Raw genomic sequence first — 24,815 nt, forward strand, 5'->3', positions numbered from 1 at the left:
TCAGATGTTGCAGTAGAACCCTGAGCCACTGGAGAAGAAATATTCAGAAATTCTAATACCTTGGTTATTAGTGAAAATAACTTTTCCTTGAGAAAAAGTTGTGCTCTTGTAGGGTCATTACCCTCTTCAGAGGAAGCTTCCCTTCCTCTAGGTGTTTCTAAAGCTGAATGACTAGGATCCACAGAAAGAGCTTCCTCAGAGCATGTACCTGACACCACTGATCCCACTTCTAAATCTGTTGGGCATTACAATCTTCTCCTCTTAGATAAGACTTCTTGTAGCTCAGAAGGAGCATTAGAAAGTGTCTGGGAAGATTGGACATGTTTTAATAAATATTTCTGATGTAACAAAAAAAAATTCTAGAGAAAAAAAGGTGTTTCCACAGTCCTAACTGATTCAGAGTGTGTCAAGGGAGCCAAATCAGACATGGTAATAGAGGCCTGCAGAACAGAATCAGTAGTAGGAGACGCATAGGAACCTAAAATGGCCGTTGTACCCACAATCTGTGAGGGAACCAAAGCCAGTCCCCCCCTGTAGAGCACAAAGTTCTGCTCTTACCTCTGACTGCTCTGAAGTTCTCTGTGATGTTACCAAACCAGATGAGTATGGCCCTAATGCAGCTTTCCATGACCCACAGTGAAAGAAGAATTTCACAGCCTTAGCTGCCATGAAGGAGAGAGTGCAAGAGCAGCCATGGGTGTTAGGCAGGGGACAGGTTGAAAGCTGTGCAAATAAAACTGGAGTAGAGGAAAAGCGAAAACAGACTCACCAACCTCCCCAGTAGGCGAAAGAGAAAAGGCAGAGGGAACTGACCCAGAGCCGATTAAGTACCTTGCTTGTATACTTCTTTGTAAGAGAGATGCTTCCCCCAGACACAACCAGTAAAGCTGATACTTTGTCAGAGCTACCAACTGTTTTCTCTGTCTCTTTTTTTTTTAATGGAGGGAGGAGTTGAATGGCCAGGAAGAGGGAGGAGGTGGATAGGGATCCAGCACTACCAGGTATGCTCCTCAATACAAGGCAGAGGAGCAAGCATCTCCCCCAGCTCAACCAGAATAGAGATACCACACCAAGATCACACAATAACAGAAGAGTCCAGAAGCTGCATTAAATCAGTCTAACATCTGCTGGAGACAAAGAAACACTGAACTGGAGCAGCTGCACACTGTTCTATATAACAGCTCAATTTAGTTCTCTCTCCACTTGCCTGTGGATAGGCATAACCCACAAGTTCTGGACTGATCTGTTAGTGATGCTAAGGAAAGTACGGACTTTTATAATCTACTCATATAAGTGTTGGCTCTGCCCCTGTGCACACCAACAGTGACTCACTCTGACACTGCAAGACAGGACTGAATGTCCCCAAGTACTGACCTCCAGTAATCGTTTTTCCCAGTGGCTGACTGCTGTACCCAGAACTCCCTGATTCTCAAGCTCCATTCCTTCAAGAACTGGGCAGTTAAAATGTTTCCGAGCCTCCTCCTACAAAATCAAGTCTATTTTTAAAACAGTTTAAAACACTGAACATGAAAATTATTTTTTATGCACATACTTTTGTCCATATAAGTAGGGAAAACAAGTTACTTAAGTGCAGCAGGGATTCTCCAGAGGCAACAGGATATGAAGTTTTTGCAACAGGGAGTGACAGTATAAAAACAATACTCCAAATTCAGATTTCTAGAATTTTTGAGCAGGCTCATCACACCTAATGCGCCACTTCCTCTCTGCTGCTGTCACAAGGGACCCTTTCAGTCTCTCATATACCTTAGTTTAGCATAGAATAGACCTTCTTGGGAAGGTGGGAGGGTACGTATCCTTTTGTCCCCAGAGGACATCTGCTACAGGTAATTTGGTTTTCTCCAAGGATAAGACAGACATGAAGTCCTCACAACATGGGAATCCTTAGCTACAGGCTGCCTTCAACAACATGGAAAACAAAAAAGGTATATTGCAATAGGCAGACAGGTTGTTTTTTTGTTTTATTTACACTGATAAGCCTAATTATTTTTTTGAAAGACAACTTGGAACTGAAAGAAATGGGACCAGGGGGATGGAGTTGGATTCTAATCCCCAAACAGATGCTGGAGAATCGTCTGGCTAAACCTACCGTTATGTTGGATGCCCTGCTCTGAGCAATAATGAGATGTGAACATATGATCAGAAGTCTGTCACAGCTCTGCAAATCTCTTTTAGAGGATGACCTCAAGTGGGCTACTGATCCTGTCACAGTTGTAACATAATCCTCAAGAGTCAGGCCTATGTAAAATGTCATATAAGGTGGATTAGTTACTAGGCCCAGAGCTCACTCAATCTGCAAACTAAAGTTACTGCCACCAAAAACAAGAGCTTTGCACCACAAGGTAAACCTCTTCCATTTAAAACTGTATAACCTTCTAGCAGAAGCTCTCTTGGAGGCCAAAACAACCTAAGTTTGGGTCACTAAAGTCATCATTTCAACATCCAAGTTGTGAGGGCTAAGAATTATGTTGTGACATTGCATTGTTCCACAATGCTGTGTGATCAACTTTGGAGAAAGCCCTAATCTCATGGGTTTTATGGAGTGTTCAAAAAGGAGGGAGCCAAATCTCTTTGGACCATTAAGAACAACCATACCTCAAACAATTAATTATTACCTGAATTGGTTATTACTCTATTTACCATTAACTTTCTCTTTGCTTCATGTACAATTTCTTATTCATAATAGATTTTCTGAATGTTAAATATCCATAGCTATCCCAGTATGTTTATGATATTGTATTGCAAAATTGGATTCTTACAACAAATTATTTTCTTATGCATTATTCTTTGTTATGTATCCTATACCATTTATTGTAAGCCATATTGAACTCAAACTTGTTTGGGATAATGTGGGATATAAATGTCACAAATAAATAAATAAGAATCATGGCTCCCTAGTCTCATTTGAGTTCCAGGAGAATTTTCACTAGAAATAGTTGCAGGAATGTATATAGAAGACTTACTCTCCAATGTACAAGGAAAGTATCTGAGGCTAGTTTGCTGTGTAACCCTATTGTGGAGCATAACCAAGGGACTCTCCTGTTATAAGACATAGCAAAAAGGTCTATTGAGGGAGTGCCCCACTCTTGAAAAATCCTTTGTGTCACTTCCTCATCCAAAGATCATTCCTGTGGCTACAGAATCCAATTCTGTCTGCCAGTTGTCCTTGCCGGCCAGATTCCTGGCTCTGAGAGTTATCCCATGAGAAATGGCCCACTTTAATCAGAATGTGGAGGTAGGATTCTGTTTCTCCTTGTTTGTTGATATATGTAGCCATGTATTGACTGTTAGTCTGAATGAGAATAATTTTGTTTCCCAACTTATCTTTGAAAGCTGTTAAGGTATTCCATATTGCTCTTAGCTCCAGGAAATTTATCTGGTGAAATGTCTCCTGAGAAGACCATAATCCCCGAGTGTGTAGTCCCATCTACATGAGCTCCCCAGCTCAGTTTGAACCCACCTGTTATTAACACAATTTGAACTGGCGGAATTTGGAAGGAGATTCCTTTTGCCAGATTGGATTGAACTGTCCACTATGACAAAGAGTCTCAGAGAGGGCTGGTGACAGAAATTAGGTTTCAGAGATCCCATCGCCCTTATTCAATGACAAGGACCATTAAGCATGTCTGAAATTGAGACATGACAAGGGAGTCAGATGCACTGTTCAAAAAACAACATCTTCGGCCTTTGCCCAGCTGATACCTGTTGACTCTTCTAAAATTTCCTCCACTATGGAAGCCAAGTTGGTTATCCTTTGTTGTGGACAAAAGCAGTTGCCAGAGTCTCAAATAGCAAGACTCCTATGAATTCCAATTGTTCTGACAGGCTTAGATGAGACTTGGGGTAGTTTATAATGAAACTTAACAACTCCAGTACCCAAACAGTTGCATGCACTATTGTCTGGCTCTGCGTGAGAAGAGTTCTTCACCAGCCAATCATCCAAACAGGGAAACACATGCACCCCAGTTTATGTTGATATGCTGCTATGACCACTAGGCATTTTGTGAACATGCAAGGTGTTGATGCAAGGCCAAAAGGCAGTATGTGGTACTGGAAAAGGTGTTTCCCTATGAAAAATCTGAGATACCTCCTCTGACTGGAATGTCTCTCTATGCAGGTGTAAGCACATAGTCAATCTTCTTTTTGTAGAGATGAAATGAGGGTGCCTAGGGAAACCATCCTGAGCTTTTCTTTGACTATATATTTGTATCAGGCCCTTAAGATCTAGGATGAGACAAAGTACTCCCCCACCCATCTGTTCTCCTTCACCTGGTGGAACAGGTTCTACTGCATTAGCTTCTAAGAGAGAAGAGAGGTCCTTTGCAAGAATTTACAAATACTGAGAGTTTGATCGGATATTCTCAGTGGACAATTTGGAGGCATATCAAATAGATGAAGATGGTATCCTACCCAGACAATTTGTAGAACTCCATGATCCAAGGTTATAAGGGGGTCAGCATTTATGAAGCTGAGTTGCCTTCCTACCAGTAGGTTGTTTGGATGAACGTAGGAATTCCAGCTAAATTCTCTTAGGCAAATCTGTCTCTGATTTTGGCTGTGGAGCTGACTGGGTCTTTTGAGCCCTCTGTTGCCTAGGGCAAGAATGAGAACCCTGTCTTGTCTAGGATGAATGGAAAAGAAGAGAATAACTACCTCTATGACAGCAGTAGGATCTTCACTGCCCTCTACTTTGATACCTCATATAAGAGGAGGCTAGGTTGGAAGCAGGCCTGGGGAGAGCTAAGAAAATAAGTATTGCCATACTGGAACAGACCGAAGGTCCATCAAGCCCTGTATCCTGTTTCCAACAGTGGTCAATCCAGGTTACTAGTACCTGGCAAGATCCAAAAACAGTGCAATACATTTTATGCTGCTTATCCTAGAAATAATAAAAAAATATAGCAAAATATGGCAACCCTCCACCACTTATAATTTGAACCATACACAACAAACTGTCAGTGAAGCAGCTCACACTTATTTATGCTTTAATAAGGGGATGTCTCATACTGTCACACAGGCACGTCTTTTTTGTGCTTCCTTAAAGCCTCAGCTTTAGTGACTCAGTTATAATCATCGACTACCCCCAACCACCGATAGTGCTGTCAACCACCTCAAAATAAGTGTGCTGCAATAAATTAATCCATGTTTCAAATGTGCTTATATAACAAATAATTCTTCTTTGGTTTATATCAATTTTTTGTAAATTTTTATGCACTATCGTTTGTAGCTTATATACAGAGCTTAAACTCGTGCAGAAACAATGTTTAAACTTGTCAGACAGTATCTCTCCATAGGATTGATGAGACCATACCTGCCTCAGAACCATGTCCTCGAGAGCGGCGTCAAGAAGTCGACTGCAGCCTCGACTCAGGCAAAGCTTCCTCGACATCGAGGGAGTGCCGCCTTTTGTGGCAGTCGACTCTGGGGCTGCAAGTGCCATCGGAGGCCACAATGCAGGCTGAGGGCCAGGCGGGACCCACAACAGAAGGCAGGGTAGGCACAAGCACCCCCCGATACCAATGCACACCACTGCATAAGTCCATCCAGCAGCTCAGGAAGCAAGGCCGAGATACGCTCATAGAGGGCCAACACCAGGAAAAGCTGGGGTGCCAGCTGAGGCACAGGTGGGTCGATAAAGGAGCAGGATCTCAGCTGCTAGGAGACAGGCACATCTGTACCTCCTGTATGGAGGGGGAGCAGTCCTCCTAATGCTGACGCTTCTTGGGTGCCGAATACTTTGACGCCCCAGAGCTCCTGGCACCATGTATCAAGGGTGACCAATGACGATGCTTCATGGCTTTCACCCGAAGCGTGTCACCAAGGCTCCTTGGTGCCCAGGATGATGTTGAATCCTCACGTCACCTCAGGGTCGGGTCCGACGATGGACAGTCCTAGAGGGACCTGCACAGGAGGCCTCGAGACAGGTAGAAGTCCACTCGATGCTTTACTGCTTCCAGTGTCTAAAGGTCTAGAAGCAGCCATAGTTACTGATGCTCCCGATGCTGGTGCGACCCTCAACCTTGTCGCCAACGTCGAGGAACCGAATTTGGTTCCAAAAATCCTCTATTTTTGAGTCTCTTGGGAAACCTGGGTCCTCTTCTTCCTGTGAAGACAGAGAGCACAGTTAGCAGCGCTATGGTCGGGCCCAAGACACTGCAGACACCAAGAATGGGTGTCCTTTCCTGAGACAGTCTGATTGCACTGGGTACAGCAGTTGAAGACACTGGGAATCTTCATGGACAGAGGAGACTGTTTTCATGCAATGGGCAGTAAGGCACTCGCGCTTCACAAAGCTTTCTTTTAGTTATGGCAAAATGCCGGACCGGGCGACGCGGATCAGTGTCACCCACATGTAAGAATATAGAAGCCTGCTTGTCCTCGGAGAATCATGGCTCTCCCTGCATGCTTATAAGGTTCCCTATATCTACACATGCATATAATAGCTCAAAAGGTACCTCTCTTGGCTTTCAAAATTAAGTGTGACCATTCTATTTAACTATGATTAAGGGCCTGTTTACTAAGCCATGATGTAGGCACGCTAACGTCTTTAGTGCGCGCTAACACTAGAGACACCCACAGGAATATATGGGTGTCTCTATCGTTAGAGTAAATACTAGTGCGCTTTAGTAAACATGGCCCTGTTTAAATACCTCTAAATAATAATCTTCTATCCAACAATGCACATCTGTTTGGACATATAAAACATTCCATTCTAGCATGATATTTCATTTACTGCCGTAAATATGGTGCAGATCGTCGCTGCGCCCCCCCCCCCGGGTACAGCATCGTCCATCCCCCCTGGGTGCAGCATGACACCCCTCCTCCAGGTGCAGAACGACACCCCCCCTGGTGCATCCTTCCTACCTGCTGGGAGCAGCAGCGCGGCTGTCGGCTCCACTGGTTTCCTGTTCACTCTACTCTGGAACAGAAGTAACAGCAGAGGGAGTAGGGAACCAGCAGAGCCGCGTAACTGCTCCCTGGACCCCCTCCTGCCGCATGCACCCGGGGTGCACTGCACCCACCACCCCACCCTCAGTACGCCACTGCAAAAAGCCTTAAATTTAAAATGTGTACAACTTGTTTTCTTAAGAACATAATAGCAGCCATACTGGGTCAGACCAATGGCCCATCTAGCTCAGTATCCTGCTTCCAACGGTAGTCAATTCAGGCCACAAGTACCTGACAGAATCCCAAATCGTATTAAGATTCAAGCTACTGATCCTAGGGACAAGCAGTGACTTTCCCTGTGTCTATCTGAATAGCAGACTATGGACTTTTCCTCAAGGAACTTGTCCAAACCTTTTTTAAACCCAGATACACTAACCACTGATATCACATCTTTTAGTAATGAATTCCAGAGCTTAACTATTTGTTGCGTGAAAAAAATATTTCTGCCTGTTTTAAAAGTAGTACCATGTAACTTCTTTGAGTGTCTCATAGTCTTTGTACTTCTGAAAATGTAGTAACAAATTTTGTATTAACAAAATATAAAATATGCCTTTTTTGGTTCATAAAATTTCTGAAAATAGCATGCAGTATAATTTGGTCCCTACTCAGTTTTATCTGGTTTGCTGCTCAATTCAATTCTTTACAAAACACAAGATTTGGAATTTAAAATAAAATCAAAACAGGTCTTCTAGATAGAAACAGCACAGATATGACTGCTTTAAATATGAAATGGTTAAAGGAAAAAGAAAAAAAGGTGTTCAACACTGTAGCTTTCAGACAGCACAATATACTTGAGCTGCAATCCTTTGAAACACAGGAAGATGCCATGGTAGAATGGAACAATGGCAGGTCATCTTAACACAATGTATTCCAGTTTCATTCAGATCTCAATTAAAATGCTGAAGAAACATTAATAAGGTAAAATAATAATTTAAAAAATTAGGTGACCTTTCATCCCGTATTTGGAAAGCAAAGATGCAGGTCACTCATTGAATGCAATATACTTCAAGTTTGCACTAAATGATTTGGCTGCTTCTCTTGTCACTGCAGAATGCATGCACTACGAACAGAATTGCAGTGACATCACTGGAGGAATGCAACTCCATACATGAAAACAAGGCACATCAATATAATAATTTCATACCAGCAGTAACATTTTTAAAAAATCCTTATTTTTATTAAAAATATTAATAAACGCAGCTAATTAAGTCACATTCATTGGTGGTAAGGATAACAAAATCCATGGCAACCCTCTTTCAAAGAAATACTTACAACAACTCGAGGAGTCACTAAGAGAAGCACATCATGTTGCAAAATCTGATTGCCTCGCACATCCCATAACCTCGCTGCTTTACGAACAACCTTGTTGCTCCACTGATATAAACCAAATCTGTAAAGAAAGCTTTATTTTAGACAAGGAAAAGGTTTTCAAATGGTACTAATGAAAAGGAAAAAAAAAGACTAGATCACATTAGCAATAATATATTGTATAGATGCTTGCACTTCAGAGATTTACACTTGTTTGAGAGAAGATGCTAAACTAATTCAAAAGAGCTGACTTACCAAGAGTACATCACAAGAGAATCCCTTTCACAAGTAAGGCCCAAAACATCTGGAAAAGTTTACAGTACAATGCCCTCTGCCAGAGCAATCAAAATACGTGCTATGATGACATAGGTTTCCATGAATAATCTGCACACCCTAGGGACGTGCTATAAAAAACTGTGTCACTCAATTGACAACTAGCTTTATAATTGCTATGAAGAAGGGATGAACTGGATTTGTTAGTGAGATTTTAGAAGGTAATCTACCTTGGGTTCAATGATGGGAGTCCTGTAGCATGCCTTGTTGTCCAAGGATTTCCATTATCATCATAGTAAAAAGCAAACAGCCCAGCAGAAAAGCCCTTTGAACAAATAACATGTGTCACTCAGTTCCTTTATCAATCAGAAGCAGTGGTTTAAATCAGCAAAGCAACAGAATTCAAAACAGAAAAAATATATCTATATCTATATATATGTCAAGTGTCACTAGAGGTATAAAATAAATCACTAAAATGGAGAATGCAATCCAACTGATATAACCTTAAAAAAACAAAAACACCAGCTTTTACAGTTACAGAAAGCAAGGAGTTGGATTTTAAATTACTAAACCTTTGTGAGCTAAACCTATACTGCAGGTGACCTGTGGAACATAGTAGACCTTTTACTTGTTCTTACTTAAACCTGAGATTTACTTAGGTGACAGATCATCACAGAAGTACCACCACTATCCTTTCCTATAACATTTTTAATCTCATATATTACATCAATCTATCTACTTATCAATTCTATAGCGCTACAAGGCATACGCAGCGCTGTACACCATACACAGAAGACAGTCCCTGCTCAAAGAGCTTACAATCATGATACCTAATCTTCTCATACCTCACACTAACACTATCTGCTTTTGTCTCACCCAGGGGTGTATCTGAAGTTCAGCGGTAGGGGGGGCAGGGGCTAGAATGAGTGGGCACATTATAGCCCCCCCCCCCCGCCGTCACCTACCCCCGCCAAGGTCCGCTTCCTCCTGCCTGCCGGTGCCTTTTACTTCAGCTGGCGGGGGACCCCAACCCCCGCCAGCCCAGCCGAGGTCTTAAGTTTTCTTCCTCGTGCTGCGCTGTAAAAGCTGCATCCATTCCCTTTCAGTTTCGGACTGAGTCTGATGTCGCAGCACGAAACTGGAAGGGAAGGGATGCAGCTTTTACAGCGCAGCACGAGGAAGAAAACTTAAACAAGACCTCGGCTGGGCTGGCGGGGGTTGGGGTCCCCCGCCAGCTGAAGTAAAAGGCACCTGCAGGCAGGAGGAAGCGGACCTCGGCGGGGGTAGGTGACGGCGGTAGGGGGGTCCAAGGCGAAATCTGTGGGGGCCCAGGCCCCTGTGGCCCCACGCAGATATGCCCCTGGTCTCACCTAGATTGTAAACTGCACTGAACCCTGGAAAGGGGATATTAGCGGTATACAAAAATTGATTTGAATTGGAAGGGGAGGGAGGGATGAGGGTTGGGAAAGGGGGAGGGGTGGTTTGAAAGTGGATTTTGTCTGTTTGCTTTCCACTTACTACATGGTTATTTGATTTATTTGTGCATGTTTAGTTCAATTAAAAAAAAAATCCAACATCAATAACAATACAATGACGGTAATAAACAAGGAGAGGCACATCATTACCTAAGTGCCAAAAGTTTACCAAAAAGTGATCGAACAGATATCAAAATGAATGTCTGTTGAAGTTATAAGATAACATGTGGAACATTGAGAGCTGGGGCTAAGCTTGTTGAAGTGTGCCACTGCTATAACATTAGTTCATATTAACATAGTTTATAGTTTAATAAAATTTGCTACAGTGCCAGGCTTATACAGATCACAGCAGTTAACAAAGTTAAAAATAATATATATAAAGGAACTCCATTAAAATAATAAGAAAATACCTAATACATTTTAATACATTTATGCAGAGTATTTTATTATTCATTTAGTACTATATATATATATATATATATATATATATATATATATATATATATATATATATATATAAATATCTATATAAGTATATAAGTTCATAAGTATTGCCATACTGGGACAGACCAAAGGTCCATCAAGCCCAGCATCCTGTTTCCAACAGTAGCCAATCCAGGTCACAAACACCTGGCAAGATACCAAAAAAGTACAAAACATTTTATACTGCTTATCCCAGAAATAGTGGATTTTCCCCAAGTCCAATTTAATAATGGTCTATGAACTTTTCATTTAGGAAAACATCCAAACCTTTTTAAACTCTGCTAAGCTAACCACCTTTACCACATTCTCTGGCAACAAATTCCAGAGTTTAATTACACAATGAGTGAAGAAAAATTTCCTCCGATTTGTTTTAAAATTTACTACTTTGTAGATTCATCGCAAGCCCCCTAGTCCTAGTATTTTTGGAAAGCGTAAACAGACGCTTCACATCTACCCACTCAACTCCACTCATTATTTTGTAGACCTCTATCATATCTCCCCTCAGCCGTCTTTTCTCCAAGCTGAACAGCCCTAGCCACTTTAGTCTTTCCTCACAGGGAAGTCCCCCATTCCCTTTATCATTTTTGTTGCCCTTCTCTGCACCTTTTCTAATTCCACTATATCTTTTTTGAGATGCGGCAACCAGAATTGAACACAATATTCGAGGTTTGGTCGCACCATGGAGCGATACAAAGGCATTATAACATCCTCATTTTTGTTTTCCATTCCTTTCCTATTAATACCTAACATTCTATTTGTTTTCTTAGCCACCACAGCACACTGAGCAGAAGGTTTCAACATATCATCAAGGACGACACCTAGATCCCTTTCTTGGTCTGTGACTCCTAACATGGAACCTTGCATGATGTAGCTATAATTCGGGTTCCTCTTTCCCACATGCATCACTTTACACTTGCTCACATTAAACGTCATCTGCCATTTAGCCGCCCAGTCTCGTAAGGTCCTCTTTTTTTTTTTTTAACTCATCTTTATTAACATAAAGTTCAAAAGCCGGGCACAAATCATGAAAAAAGAAAAATAACAAGTACAAAATTGGCCCGTCTTATCTTATACAAGTATCAAGATTTCACATTTTCAACATTTTCTCCCCTCCCCCCCTCCCATTCCTACCCCACCCTCCCCCCTCCCTCTCTTCAGGAATTTAAGATTCTGCTGCGGGCTACTGAAGTCAATGTGTCCCAAAAGGGTGCCCAGGCTGTACAAAAAAGGTTTCCCTTAGTCCCTGCCAGGTCTGCAATCCCGCTGCGTTCAAATGAGCACATGTAGATCATGAATGAACGCCATTGGGCTATGGTGGGGGTGTCCGATGTCATCCAGTGTTGTAAAATTGTTTTTTTTCCCATCAATAAAGATCTATGTAAGAAGGCGCGTAAGCCTGGCTTAGATTGTCCGTGTATAGTATAAATTCCAAATTCGTAAGGTCCTCTTTTAATTTTTCACAATCCTCTTGCAATTTTTTTTTGTTATTTGTAAAGTTTATTGAGAGCAAAATATCACAACTTTGTTATAACTTGACATAACACTACATTTCACTTGTTAGTGTAACAGTGCTCAACTGCATTTTAAACAATTTTCCCCCATCCCTCCTCCACCCCCCTCCCACTCCCCTCAGCCCTCCCCCCTTCCTTTAATCCTCAGGATGTCATACCATTTTCTTCTCTCCCTTTATCTCTCAGTAGTTCCTGCATTTGTACCCATTCTTTTGCCTCAGAGTTATATCTCCCTATTCTTTTATCTGTTAATTTGTCCAGTTCTATGAGCTCTTTCAACTTAACCTTCCAATCAGTCTTTGTGGGCCCCAGTTTGCTTTTCCAATGGCGTGCTATAACCGTTTTCGCTGCTGCTAGCCCCGTCCGTTTGACTCTTTGTTGCCATTTTTGCCCTCTATGATTTCCCCATCCAAGTAAGCACCATTTAGATTCATGTGGGAAGGGAATTTCCAAAACTATTGATAGTTCTTTCACAATCTCTTTCCAATATTCTTGTATCTGGGTACACTCCCACCATATGTGATAGAATGTACCTTTCCCTTTCCCGCATCGCCAGCATTCCGCAGAGGCCCCAGGGTACATTTTATTAATTTTGTCTGGTGTGTAGTACCATCTGCTCAATATTTTATATGCATTTTCTTTGATCAGCACACATATTGATGTTTTCTTAACTTCTATACACACTCTCCTCCATTCAGCCTCACTTAAAGTCTGACCCATGTCTTGTTCCCATGCTTCCATAAAAGCCTGTTTTCTAAACTCTTGGCCCCGGAGATGTCTATATATCCTAGCAATGCCCTTGCCTGATACGTCTATCTCTCCCCACAAATTTTCAAATTTCTCATGGTCTGCTGGTGGGTGTTTTGTCCATTTTTCTGATACGATGAAGTGTTTAACTTGCAAATATGCATATTTATCAGTCTCTTGTAAATCATATTTCTCTTGGAGCTCCCCAAATGTCCTCATGTGACTTCCTTCCAGAAAATCCCGAAATCTAATTAGACCTTTCTGAAACCATGTGGAGAAGACCCCCGATTCTTTCCCCGCTGGGAATCCCTCCTCCTGTGTAATCCACGCATATGAGAATCTCTGTTGTCCCCCCCGTAGTTTAGATTTTAGGGTTCCCCAGAGAGTCAATAAGTGTGTTATAAACGGGTTTAGTGTCATTTTCCCATAATTCTGTTCTGGGATGGTGGCCCATAGGAGACCCTCCAGGTATCCTTCTTTGACAAACACTTGCTCTAATGTGGTTATGTGTGACAGGTCTACCTTACACCATTCTGCTATTTGTGTGATTTGTCCTGCCCAGTAATACCATTGCATGTTTGGCATTTCTCTCCCCCCCTCCTGTACTCTTCCCCACATTATCTTCTTTGATAGCCTAGCCGGTTTCCTACCCCAGGCAAATTTCCCTAGTTCTGATTGTAACCTTGTCAGCTCTCTATTCGGTACTAATATGGGTAATGTTTGAAACAGAAAGAGAAGTCTCGGTAATATATTCATTTTTATTACAGCTATCCGCCCCCACCACGACAGCCACCCTGACCCCCATCCTCTTGCAATTTAACGACTTTGAATAACTTTGTGTCGTCAGCAAATTTAATTACCTCACTAGTTACTCCCATCTCTAGGTCATTTATAAATATGTTAAAAAGCAGCGGTCCCAGTACAGACCCCTGGGGAATCCCACTAACTACCTTTCTCCATTGAGAATACTGACCATTTAAACCCTAGTCTGTTTTCTTTTAACCAGTTTTTAATCCACAATAGGACAACACCTCCTACCCATATACACACAGATAACCTACAAGTCTCCATTATCCCTTCTGAAGCTACACACCAAAAGAATTCATTAAAAAAAGAATTTTCAGAAAGAACCCTCTGCACAGAGGTAGTTTGTACCAGTATAAAGTCATAAGCCAAAAAAAAATTAATTTCCAAAATGGATTCCCAGCAGAAAAGTGCATGATACTAAACTGGGGTTTCCAAATGCTGCTTGTTGAGTATTATTATTATTATTAACATTTGTATAGCGCTACCAGACGCACGCAGCACTGAACACCTGACACAGAGAGACAGTCCCTGCTCGATAGAGTTTACAATCTAAAAAGTAGCTACTTAGTACTTACTTTGTTTGACGCCTCCGCTTCTGTTTTTCAGAACTAAGGTAAGACGCTGTCACTGTATCATTTCCCGTCAATCAGCGTTCACTGTTCAGCTCCGGACAAGGGTTTCTTTCCATTTAGCGCTATGCCCCTCTTCAGGGCTTTGGTGTGGTTTTGTTTTTATTTAGACGGCACTACTCTAGACGCCTTTTTCCCTCCAGTACAGTGTTTGTTGCCCCCCTTTTTTCGTTTCCCAAATGTTGCCTTTTTCAGATAGAAGACAGATATTCCTTGCTTTTCAAAGTTGATAGTGTACTGTTTGCTTTCAGACATGGGTATCTTTTAGTTTAGTGCTGTGCTGCTCCTTCAGGTCTTTGGCGGTATTTAGGTTTTGTTTTTATGACGCTACTCTCTTTGGTGCCTTTTTCCATGTGATGAGCTTTTGTTGCTGCCTCTTTTTTTGCCTTCACTTTCCATATGTTATCCTCAGGTAGAAGACAGATACTCCATTTTTTAAATCGACTTTATTTTTAAATATGTTAGTTCTGTTATTTTATTTCTGATTTATTTCTTTTTAGGTTCACTTGGGCTTTTTCGTCTTTAGGACGCCGAGTAATTTGATAATTACAGAGTACAGGTATTTTTAGTTCATTTTCTGTCCCCACTATATTTTATTTTACATTCTCTTATCTTTCTCATTCTCCATACACACCTTTTAAGAAATTATAGCTTCTTGATACCTCAACAATAAATGTATTGCTAAATTTTCACATATGTAGGTGCTTTGTATTTACAACATTTTTAAGTGACTATAACATTCTACGTTATCATTGGATGGTCTAAAAGCTATATATTATTTATGTGATATAATAGTTTATTTACATTCTATTCAACATTCATGGATTACCTGCTTTTTACATACACATTTTTTTGTTTGCATATATACAAATTTTTAAATACACAGGTTTTTACACGTATCTTTCTTTGTTATGTACCATGGATAACATATATGTTTCTTGTCATTGCCCACTTATGTCTGCATTTGTTTCATTTTTATGCACGATGGATGACTTGTTTATGTATCATATATAATATATATGAACGTATATGATTATCAGCTGTGTCATTACCCATTTATTGTTGTATTGTTTGTATTGATTTTGTTTTTATTTAAACATTTTTAATATGCATTTTTATTTTTATGTAAGTTTTTTTTCATGTTTTTCTGTACTGTTTAAGGACTCCTGAAGCAGGCCATTGTAGCCGAAACACGATTCGTGTCAAATCCATTATACTTTGAATAAAGAGGCTCTATGGCCTTGCCCTTACACCAGATGGCAAACCTCCTTCATCTGAAAGTATAATCTCTTACCAGAATCTTTCCTGGAAGCCAGTAAGACCCTGGAGACACCCTGCAGGAGATTCAAGGAGGCAAGTTCTACGCTGTCAAGATCCAAGCCATGCAAGTTTGGGATGTAGAAGAGACTCCTCACTCTGCGTAATGAGAGTCAGAAAACAGCCTAATCTCCATGGTTCTTCAGAGGATAATTCCAGAAGTGGGAACCATATGTGCCTGGGCCAAGACGGGACGATCAGAATCATGGTTTCCTGGTCTTGCTTGAGTTTCAGCCAAGTATTCCCTGTAAGAGGGATGGGAGGATACGCATACAGAAGACCTGTCCCCCAATGAAGGCGAAAGGCATTTGATGCTAGTCTATCATGTGACCTGAGCCTGGAGCACTGCTGAGGGTCTTTGTGATTGTAAAGAGTGGGAAAGGGATCCATTGAGGGAGTGCCCCACTCACAGAAAATCTCGCAGGCAACGCCCATGTCGATAAACCACACATGAGGTTGCACTGCCCTGCTGAGTCTGTTGGCCAGGCTGTTCAGTTTTCCCGCCAGGTATGTGGCTTTGAGAACTATCCTGTGCTGCATGGCCCAGTTTCACATCCCGATGGCCTCCTGACAGGTAAGATCTCGTACCCCCTGCTTATTGATGTAATACATCGCAATCTGATTGTCTGTTTGAATGAGTACAATTTGGTTCAGCAACCGATATCTGAAAGCCTTTAGAGCGTGCCAAATTGCCCACAGCTCCAGGAGGTTGATCTGTAAATCTCCTAGGCTGACCACTGACCTCGAGTGTCAAGCCCACCTAATTGAGCTCCCCAACCCTAGTTGGATGCATCCATCATCCGTACCCTCTTGGGTGGAGGAATTTGGAATGGTAGTCCCAAGGTCAAATTGGACTGAATTGTCCACCAGAGAAGGGATACAGCCAGCTCTGTTACTTGGATGAAATGTGCTAGGTTCCTTGTGGCCTGAGACCACAGGGAACCTAGGGTCCACTGGGCAGATTGCATACGAGGACGTGCCAGGGGAGTAACATGTACAGTGAAGGCCATGTGGCCAAACAACCTCAACATCTGCCAAGCCATGACCTGCTGGCTGCTGTGAACCTGAGCAGCAACGGCAAACGGGGTGTCTGATCGTGCTGGAGAAGAAAAGGCTCATGCCTGAATTGAATTTAGCAGGGCTTCCATGAACTCCAATTGCTGAACTGGTGGTAGATGGGGCTTCAGGTAGTTGATAATGAACCCTAGTAGCTCCAGCACCCGAATAGTTCTCCACATGGACTCCTGAGCATCACCCTTTGATGCGCTCTTTACCAATCAATCGTTCAGGTAGGGAAACATACGGACTCCCAGTCTGTACAGTAATGCTGCAACTACTGCTAGACATCTGGTAAATACCCTGGGAGCTGAGGTGAGGCCAAACGGTAGAACGTGGTACTGAAAGTTATGTGTCCCCATGCACTTCCTGTGCTTGGAAGTATTGGGATATGAGTATAGGCCATCCTTTAAGTACCGAGAGCATAGCCAGGCTTGTTCTGCCAATGCAGATTATAACCAAGATGGACTATTTGAAGAACCCTCCGGTCAGAGGTTAGGAGCCACCAGGCTTGGACAAAACTCAGCCTCCCTCCTACTGAAAGGTCATCTAGCATGATCAATTAGATGGCAGCTATGCTCTCTTGATGCCAGTCAAAAGTTCGCTCCCTGCTTCGACTGGTGAGCTAGTTGGACCTTTTCTGCACGCAGTTGATCAGGATGAGCGCACTGGGGCTGAATAAGTGAAATGGGGTGAGAAGAAGTGTACCTATGCCTTCGAGAGTAGTAAGGACTTCTCTTTGACTTGCCAGAAAATCTCCTGGAGGAAGAGGGCGCAGGTGGTGTCCACAGGGTGAGGGTATTGAAGGTACCAGCATGCCTTTTGATAAAGTAAGCGACTTCTTCCACCTTTTCACCAAAAATGTTGTCTCCTCAGCATGTAGCATCTGCAAACATCTGCTGAACTGCCAGGTCCAAGTCAGAGACATGCAGCCATGAGAGTCTACGCATTGTGATACTTTGAGCAGACATCCTGGATGCTATGTGAAAGGTGCCCCTGGTTAGAAATTTACAACAGGCCTTCTACTTTCTGGCCAATTGGTGAAGTGACTGAGCCTGCTCAGGAGGAAGAGTCTGCCAAGTCAAGCATACTTCACACCAAGGACCACAAGTAAAGGCTTGTGTAGAGCTGGTATGATTGAATATGGGACATGAGCACTGAAGTCTGATACATCTAACACCCAAACAAATCCAGTGTCTGGGCTTCTCTACTTGAGAGAGCTGAAGCAAAGTCTCTGGAACTCCAGGGTCATCTGAATTCAGATTCAACCACCAAGGAGTAATGAGGCAACTGCTGCCTATCAAATCCAGGTGCACTTTGAATCCAATACATGGTTTCAATTTTGGGGGGAAAAACTGGGACAGAGGGGACTTCCAATTCACCTGAATGTCACAAAGGATCCTTTGAAGAGGGACAATCATAGACTCTCTAAGATGAGAGTAGGGGCATGGCAAGATGGCGGTGTGAGCTAGATGGTTTGAGAAGCGCTGCGCTCTAGCTGGATGGTTTTCCTCTAAAAACTTTCATTTTTTCTTCGCCAATATGCCACATACTAAGAGGAAAGGGAATATGAGGTTTGTTCCCTCGCCTACCTCTACATTGTCTCCAATCCAGCAGAGACTGGATCGCTTCTTCACCGCAGCCTCCCCTGGTGAACTGAGGGTGATCCCCTTAGCGAAGGAAACCAAAGGATTGGAACCTCTGCCGGGTCAAGAAACATCACTATCTCCTCCCTCAGTCTCCAACATTCCTCCCGGCTTCTGCTGCTTCGCTTGGAGAAAGCCTACATGCTTCCAGAAGTGCAGTGTGTGAGTTCTCTGGTGAGGGTCTAGCGTCGCAGAAAGGGAACCTGGAAATTGAGGCCCTTGGGTTTCCTGAGGCCTCGGATACATCGAAGGAGGTAAATCTTGGAAAAATATGGGTAATGCCGAATAAAATGGTTTTGACTCTTCAGAAATCCTCAGGTGAGGTATGTGCTTTGTATCTCAAGTTTGAAGACTTGGTTAAGAAAGTAGAGTCAGTGAAGGACTATCTTTCTACCCGGGTGAAACAAATTCAAAGTGAAGTGAAACAGATTCAAGATTTTAATTTTACAACGGCTGAAGATAAATTGGCTCTCCATAAAAAAATTGAGCAGATAGAGAACTTTAAAAGGCGTTGAAATCTTCGCCTTGTGAATTTTCCTAAAGTTCCCAGGACTGCGTCTACTGATTTAAAAAATATTTGCTTGAAAATTTGAAAATTCCTCAGGAAGCAATTCCCCCTATTAACAAGATTTACTATTTACCTAAGAACCCGGTGAAATATGAAGGAGAAATTAATGGTGGAGAAGAATTGGATATTGATTTAAATAACATATCTGCCATTTTAGAGCAATCCATAGAAAATACTAAGGAGAGAGCCACGCTTTTGGTGTCTTTTGTTTTTGAACATGATCTCAATACCATCTTAAGACTTTACTTTAGACATTCAAAAGACCCTTTTGGAAGAGGAAAGATTTGGATTTATCCAGATGTTACCAAATTGACCCAAGAAAAGAGAAAAATCTTTTTGACTATGAAACAAGAAGTTTTGAAACTCGGGGGAACTTTCTTCCTCACAAGTGTTTGATTCGCTTTGCAGAAAAAAAGTATATATTTTATACACCTGAACAATTAAAAGCATTTCTTGATTTGAAAAGGTTAAGATAATGTTGGGTATTGTAAAATTGGTGAGGTTTATCTCACAAGTAGTCTTTTTTTTTAAATTTTACCTGGTATCTCCTATTGATTCCGCCACGCCCCTAAGTATAAAGTGGTCTAAGAAAGCTGGAAAAAATGTTCGTGAAATGTTGTTTTCCTTATTATATATTGATAAATGCTGCGTTTCTGTTTGACAAGTGTTTAACTTGTAAAGATAATGTAAAGTAATAATAAATAAAGAATTAAAAAAAAAAAAAAAGGATGAGAGTCGTAGTCCAGAACCTTGAACATCTCAGTCCTGGGATTCAGGAGGAGAGGGGTCTGATGGAATTCCATAAGACTCCTCTTCTGAGAAGTACCTTGGATCACCAGACTCCCATGAACAATTTGAATTGGAGTCAGAAAAATACTTTGCATGGGAGGGCTGAATCTGTGCCTGCCTCAGAAGAGAGGAACCATGGTGCCGAGATTTAGGTTAGCTTCTAGATTTTGGTAAAGCTTCCTCCACAGAGCCGAGGCAGCAGTGACCGCACCACAGGTGAGGCAAAGCAGGCAGTGGTGGTCACACCACAGGCAAGGCAAGGCAGGCAGCGGTAGCTGAACCACAGGCGAGGCAGGCAGGCAGAGCTAGAGTCGTGGCTGACACAAGTGTTTCCTGTGCCAATGGACTCTGAGCCTGAAGAAGCCCCAAGTGCTCCTGGAGCATGGCCTGGATCTGTTCAAAGGCTGACATTGGTAAAGGCTGGGGAGCTGGTTCCAAAACAGCCTGCAGAGTTGTCAGTGCTGTGGCAGAAACCAGGCCCTGGCTACCAGAAGAGCAGTGCAAATGCATCTCTTCAACAGAGGGGGAGTGCTCCTCTCGGTACCAACGCTTCTTGAGTACCGAGGTCCTCAATGCACTGGAGCTCCCAGCACTGTGTGTTGAGGGGGACCATGCTTGTGCTTTTTGGCTCTAACTCGATGCTAAGCATCGATGTCCCTCGTTGCTGACGAGGATGATGCTGAATCCACATGCCTCTTTGGTGTCGGGACCGGTCCCGGGGGCCCTGCACAGCGGCCGGCATTGAGGCAGATGGAGACCCACTTGATGCACATCCACTCCCAGTGTCGGACACAGGCCTGGTCGCCATAGGGACTGCGCTTCCAATTCTGGTGTCAAATATTGATTTGGATCTGGCTCCAAAAATCTTCGCTTTTTGAGCCTCTCTGGACTTTTGAGTCCTTTTCTGCATATGCAAATAAAGAACACAGTTTGATTACAGTCTGGTCCCAAACACTAGATACATCAGGAATGGGTGTCTGCCCTAGAAATGGTCTGACTGCACCGGGTACAATGCTTAAAGCCACTAAGAACTTTAGATAACATGAAATGGAACATGGCTGAAGCAAAATCAAATGACTCAATGGTGAGAGAAAAAGGGGACTGCTCACCTAAAAAACAGTTGATGTTGTCGGGTCCTCGAGGCAGAACCGGAATTCGTGAGCCCTTGGACCCCTGCCGAGGAGCGGCAGAGGCAGGCAAGACCACCCTGGAACTGGATATAAGGAAGAGCAGGACTGGAACTCTGGACTGGAGTAGTAACTGAGGCAGGCAACTAGAACAGGCAGAACAGGAACAGCTTCACCTGCGCTTGACCACCGTTCCTCCGGAGTTGAGCTCCGGAGTGCGGGTGGCCAGCAGGACTTGCAGCATAAGGCAGGAACTGAAGATCCAGAGGACCCACCCTGGGTCTGGGATACACGAGGGAAGCTAGGCTAAATACTAGACTAGGACTGAAAGCTGCACGCAGCCACTAAGCCAGAAACACAAGACAGACTAAGGAGACAAGACGTACACAAGGATTGGCAGGAGCAGGGGCTAGGATATACATGCAAGCTAGGCAGCACAGGGTTCAGGATAAACACTCAGGATATACACACTAGCTAGGCAGAAGCAGGACTCAGGATATACAAGCAAGCTTGGCAGAAACAAGACTCAGGATATACAAGCAAGCGTGGCAGAAACAGGACTCAGGATATACAAGCAAGCTTGGCAGAAACAGGACTCGGGATATACAAGCAAGCTTGGTAAGCAGACAGAAGAAGCAACCAGGAACTAGCGGAGTCTTGGGCAGGCAGCGGACAATAGAAAAAACCAGGAGCAAACAAAGTCTTTGGGCAGGCAGCAGATAATAGAATAAACCAGGGATAGCAGAGTCTTGGGGCTGGCAGCAGACAATAGAATAAACCAGGAGCTAACAGAGTCCTTGGGCAGGCAGCAGGCAGAAGAGTAAACCAGGAGCTAACAGAGTCTTTGGGCAGGCAGCGGACAATAGAATAAACCAGGAGCTAACAGAGTCAAGGCTGAAGCTTCAGCAGCTCCAAACACAGAGTAAGAGAGAAAATGGCTGAAGCTTCAGACTCCAAACGCAGAGCAAGGCAACAGAAGGACTAGCAGTCCACAGACACAAAGCAGAAGGGCAAAAGCCCACACAGAAGGACTAGCAGTCCACAGGCACAAAGCAGATGGGCAAGAGCCCCAGAGAAAGGCTAAGTAGCAGCACAACAGTGCACTCACTAACCTGACGACCTTTTGGCATAACACTCTTTCTATGCAAAGGCCCTGAATGCAAGCACAGCACTTCCTTATGAAGGCTCTCACTGATGATGCCACCTACTGCAGGACAGGAGCAGGGAACACACTCACACCAAGGAGAGGCTTGGAAGACATAGGAAGTGAACACACAGAAAGGACAAGCAAGAGCCATCTTGGAAGCTGGAACAGAACAAGCGGGAGCCATCTTAGATGCTGGCTCCTCAGAGAGGCATAGACGGTAGACCACACAGGTGAGGTCCAGTGAAGCAATCAGCACACAGAGACAGAGACAAAACTAACACAGAAACAGACAGAAGCCAGCACAGATGCTGACCCCAGAAATAAGGTAAGTCTGAGGGTGGTCACGGCCACAGACGTGACAGATGTACCCAGGCCAGAGCTCAGGCCTAAGAGAGCCTTTGGAGCTGAAAAAATAAAGGAAACCTAGAAGTGGGGAAAAAGCTCTAAGAAATTATGAGTATTAACTCTATATAATAAAAAAGTAATACTGAAGGAAAACAGAGCAAAAAACCTACGAAGGAAAGCACCTGAAGAGCTGTTTAACCAATGTGCTGAAGAGAACACCAGCCATCCTTTTTCATCTCTTGGAGAAGAAAGGTCACGGGCTTTTTTTTTTTTTTTTAATGTGACCTTTCTTCTCCACTGATGAAGAAAGACAGCTGGTCCTGCACTCATGCATGCAAAGTGGGGGGGTGCTGCCTTAAGGCCTTAAAGCGATACTACACTGGGCAGTGTTTCCTCACTGAGCTCACCCACATGTGAGAATTATATGGCCTGTTTGTCCTCGAAGAAAAGTGGTTTACATATAGATAATGAGGATCGGAGAAAGAATTTCTAGTAAAAGACTGTGAAGACTTACCAAGGCATGAAGAATTTCATGTTTCACCGTTGACAACATTCCCACAAATTCCTGAGCTTTAGTGGAGATCATATTTGGACACAAATTAGTATATCCTGCTATTGGCCTACAGAAACAAAAAACATTTTTTTTTATTCAGCCCAGGAAAGCAGATGATGCAGTACTTCATGCTATTACAAATAGTATACAGATTTACACTAAAATCATGAATATGGATAAATTATGACTTCCCTGATAATTTTCTTTCCTTTAGTCCTACCAGACCAGTCCAGATAAATGTGCTACTGTCCATCTACCAGCGGATGGAGACAGAGAAAAATAGTGGAAGTACTATGCCCTTTCAGGGTATCATGCAGCCTGGAATGTTCAGTATGTCAAATAGCCAATCAATGGTGCGCATGACCATACTTCTGATGAATATTAAAAAAAGACTATGTCCCATTGAGCCAATAACTTCAGCAAGAAAAGAGGTAGGCACGCAGCTGACAAACAGGTATTTCACTGAGTCAGGAGATGGATGAATTAGCCCATAATATAGAAGCATGAACTCAGAGATCTGTAAAAAGAAGGCAAACAGAAAAACTGCTGACACCCCAAGAAATTCTGGTCTGGTCGGACTAAATGAAAGATAATCAGCATGTCATTGCTCCTTCCTTTTTGTCTATATCAGACTAATGAGATGTAGCAAAAGCAGTGTCCCAAAACAAGGGCAGGACCAAAACTGCAAAAGCAAATACCGGTTGCCAGAACAAACAATGCTTACTGCTAACCCACAAAAAGAAAAAAAAAAAAAAAAAGAGAACCTAGGAACGACTGTCTGTGCTCTGTACTCTCTGAAACTTATTGTAGGACCAACAAGAGAGCTGAGAATATGAGTGTGAGCTAAAGCAAGGAGAGCAGACAAAGCAAAAAGGGGAAAGGCAAGTCAAGCGATTGATTGACTTGGCGCCAAATACTACCATAAGGAGACATAATACAACTATACTTATATGAAAACTATAAAAAGAAAGCACACGACTATCTAAGCTCGGATCATCAAGGAGCAAGCTGAATAGGATCACTGTAAAGAGTCCTGCAGAAAATCAGAAAGCTAGTGAATTGACGAATCATCACTGGGAAATGTCATCAAGTCATCAAGGTAATAAGGAATAGGAGTATTGTGATATCCCACCAACAGGTCGAAAGGAGACTTTGTACCACAGAGGCAACTGGAATAGGAAGTTCAAAGGAGTAGTAACAGACTAAAACAGCATACTAAAGCCATCGTACCCTAAGGTATGAGAGACAGGTGAAACAGCAGGTGCCATGGAGAAGATTTGAGCTTAGGGTTACCACATGGCTCCAGAAAAAGGAGGACACATTGATCCAGTCCGGGTTTTGTTTCCATTGAAAGCAATGGAAGTACAACCCAGACTGGCTCAATTTGTCCTCCTTTTTCTGGAGCTCAAATTGGAAGCTTTGGTGATTGAAAGTATGCAAACAGCCATTGCAGACACTAGCAGATAGGCTAGTAGTGAGCAGAGCCACACCGATGGATGGTGCAACTAATGCCATATATACTGCTGCTGTAGCTGGATTACAAATAGTACTGTCACAGAAGACTGCTGATGCCGGAGAGGTATACAGTTGGTCACTGTCATTGCGCACACTGAGCAAATGCTGCCTTTGAGAGCAATAGACCATTGTGAGAAGCAGGTACACAGATACAGAAAGAAGGCATGCAAAACAGACTATCACAACTGGAAAACATGGAGTCAATGGTCAAGGTGTAACAGAAAAGCCACTGCTGTGGCTAAAACATACTGGTGGCTATATCAGAAGAAGCAAAGAAGATGTCCACGCATATGTCTTTAGAAGTGGTGCTGTCAAAACTGCCCCTACCGTCAGAGCATAGCCGAACTGTCCAACTTAATCGTGCTGTAGAGCACACATATGCGATATATGTAACAGATGCTACTGTGAAGTAGTGACAATGGATATAGCAACACACTAGAGGCACTGGTAAATGTGGCATAACTGAAGCATCAGAAGCTGCAAAACAATCAAGGTAGCCGCTATGCCAGTGAGGCCACAAGCACTGCTGTGCCAGAGAGGCAGCGGACTCTGA

The 24,815-nt window shown here is 42.9% G+C and overlaps 1 protein-coding gene across 1 annotated transcript in view; it reads right to left on the reverse strand.

Annotated features, from left to right (window-relative positions):
* LOC115474371 (leishmanolysin-like peptidase) overlaps positions 1–24,815 on the reverse strand; it is a 124,741-nt gene that overhangs the window by 36,113 nt on the left and 63,813 nt on the right. The window contains exons 7-10 of the mRNA XM_030209818.1: positions 22,709–22,814; positions 8,778–8,872; positions 8,239–8,356; positions 1,375–1,482 (exon numbers count right to left, since the gene is read on the reverse strand). Coding sequence (XP_030065678.1) covers positions 1,375–1,482; positions 8,239–8,356; positions 8,778–8,872; positions 22,709–22,814 — 427 coding nt within the window. The remainder of the gene's footprint in view (positions 1–1,374; positions 1,483–8,238; positions 8,357–8,777; positions 8,873–22,708; positions 22,815–24,815) is intronic.

Source organism: Microcaecilia unicolor, chromosome 7 (assembly GCF_901765095.1).
Source record: "Microcaecilia unicolor chromosome 7, aMicUni1.1, whole genome shotgun sequence".
In the NCBI taxonomy this organism is placed as follows: domain Eukaryota; kingdom Metazoa; phylum Chordata; class Amphibia; order Gymnophiona; family Siphonopidae; genus Microcaecilia; species Microcaecilia unicolor.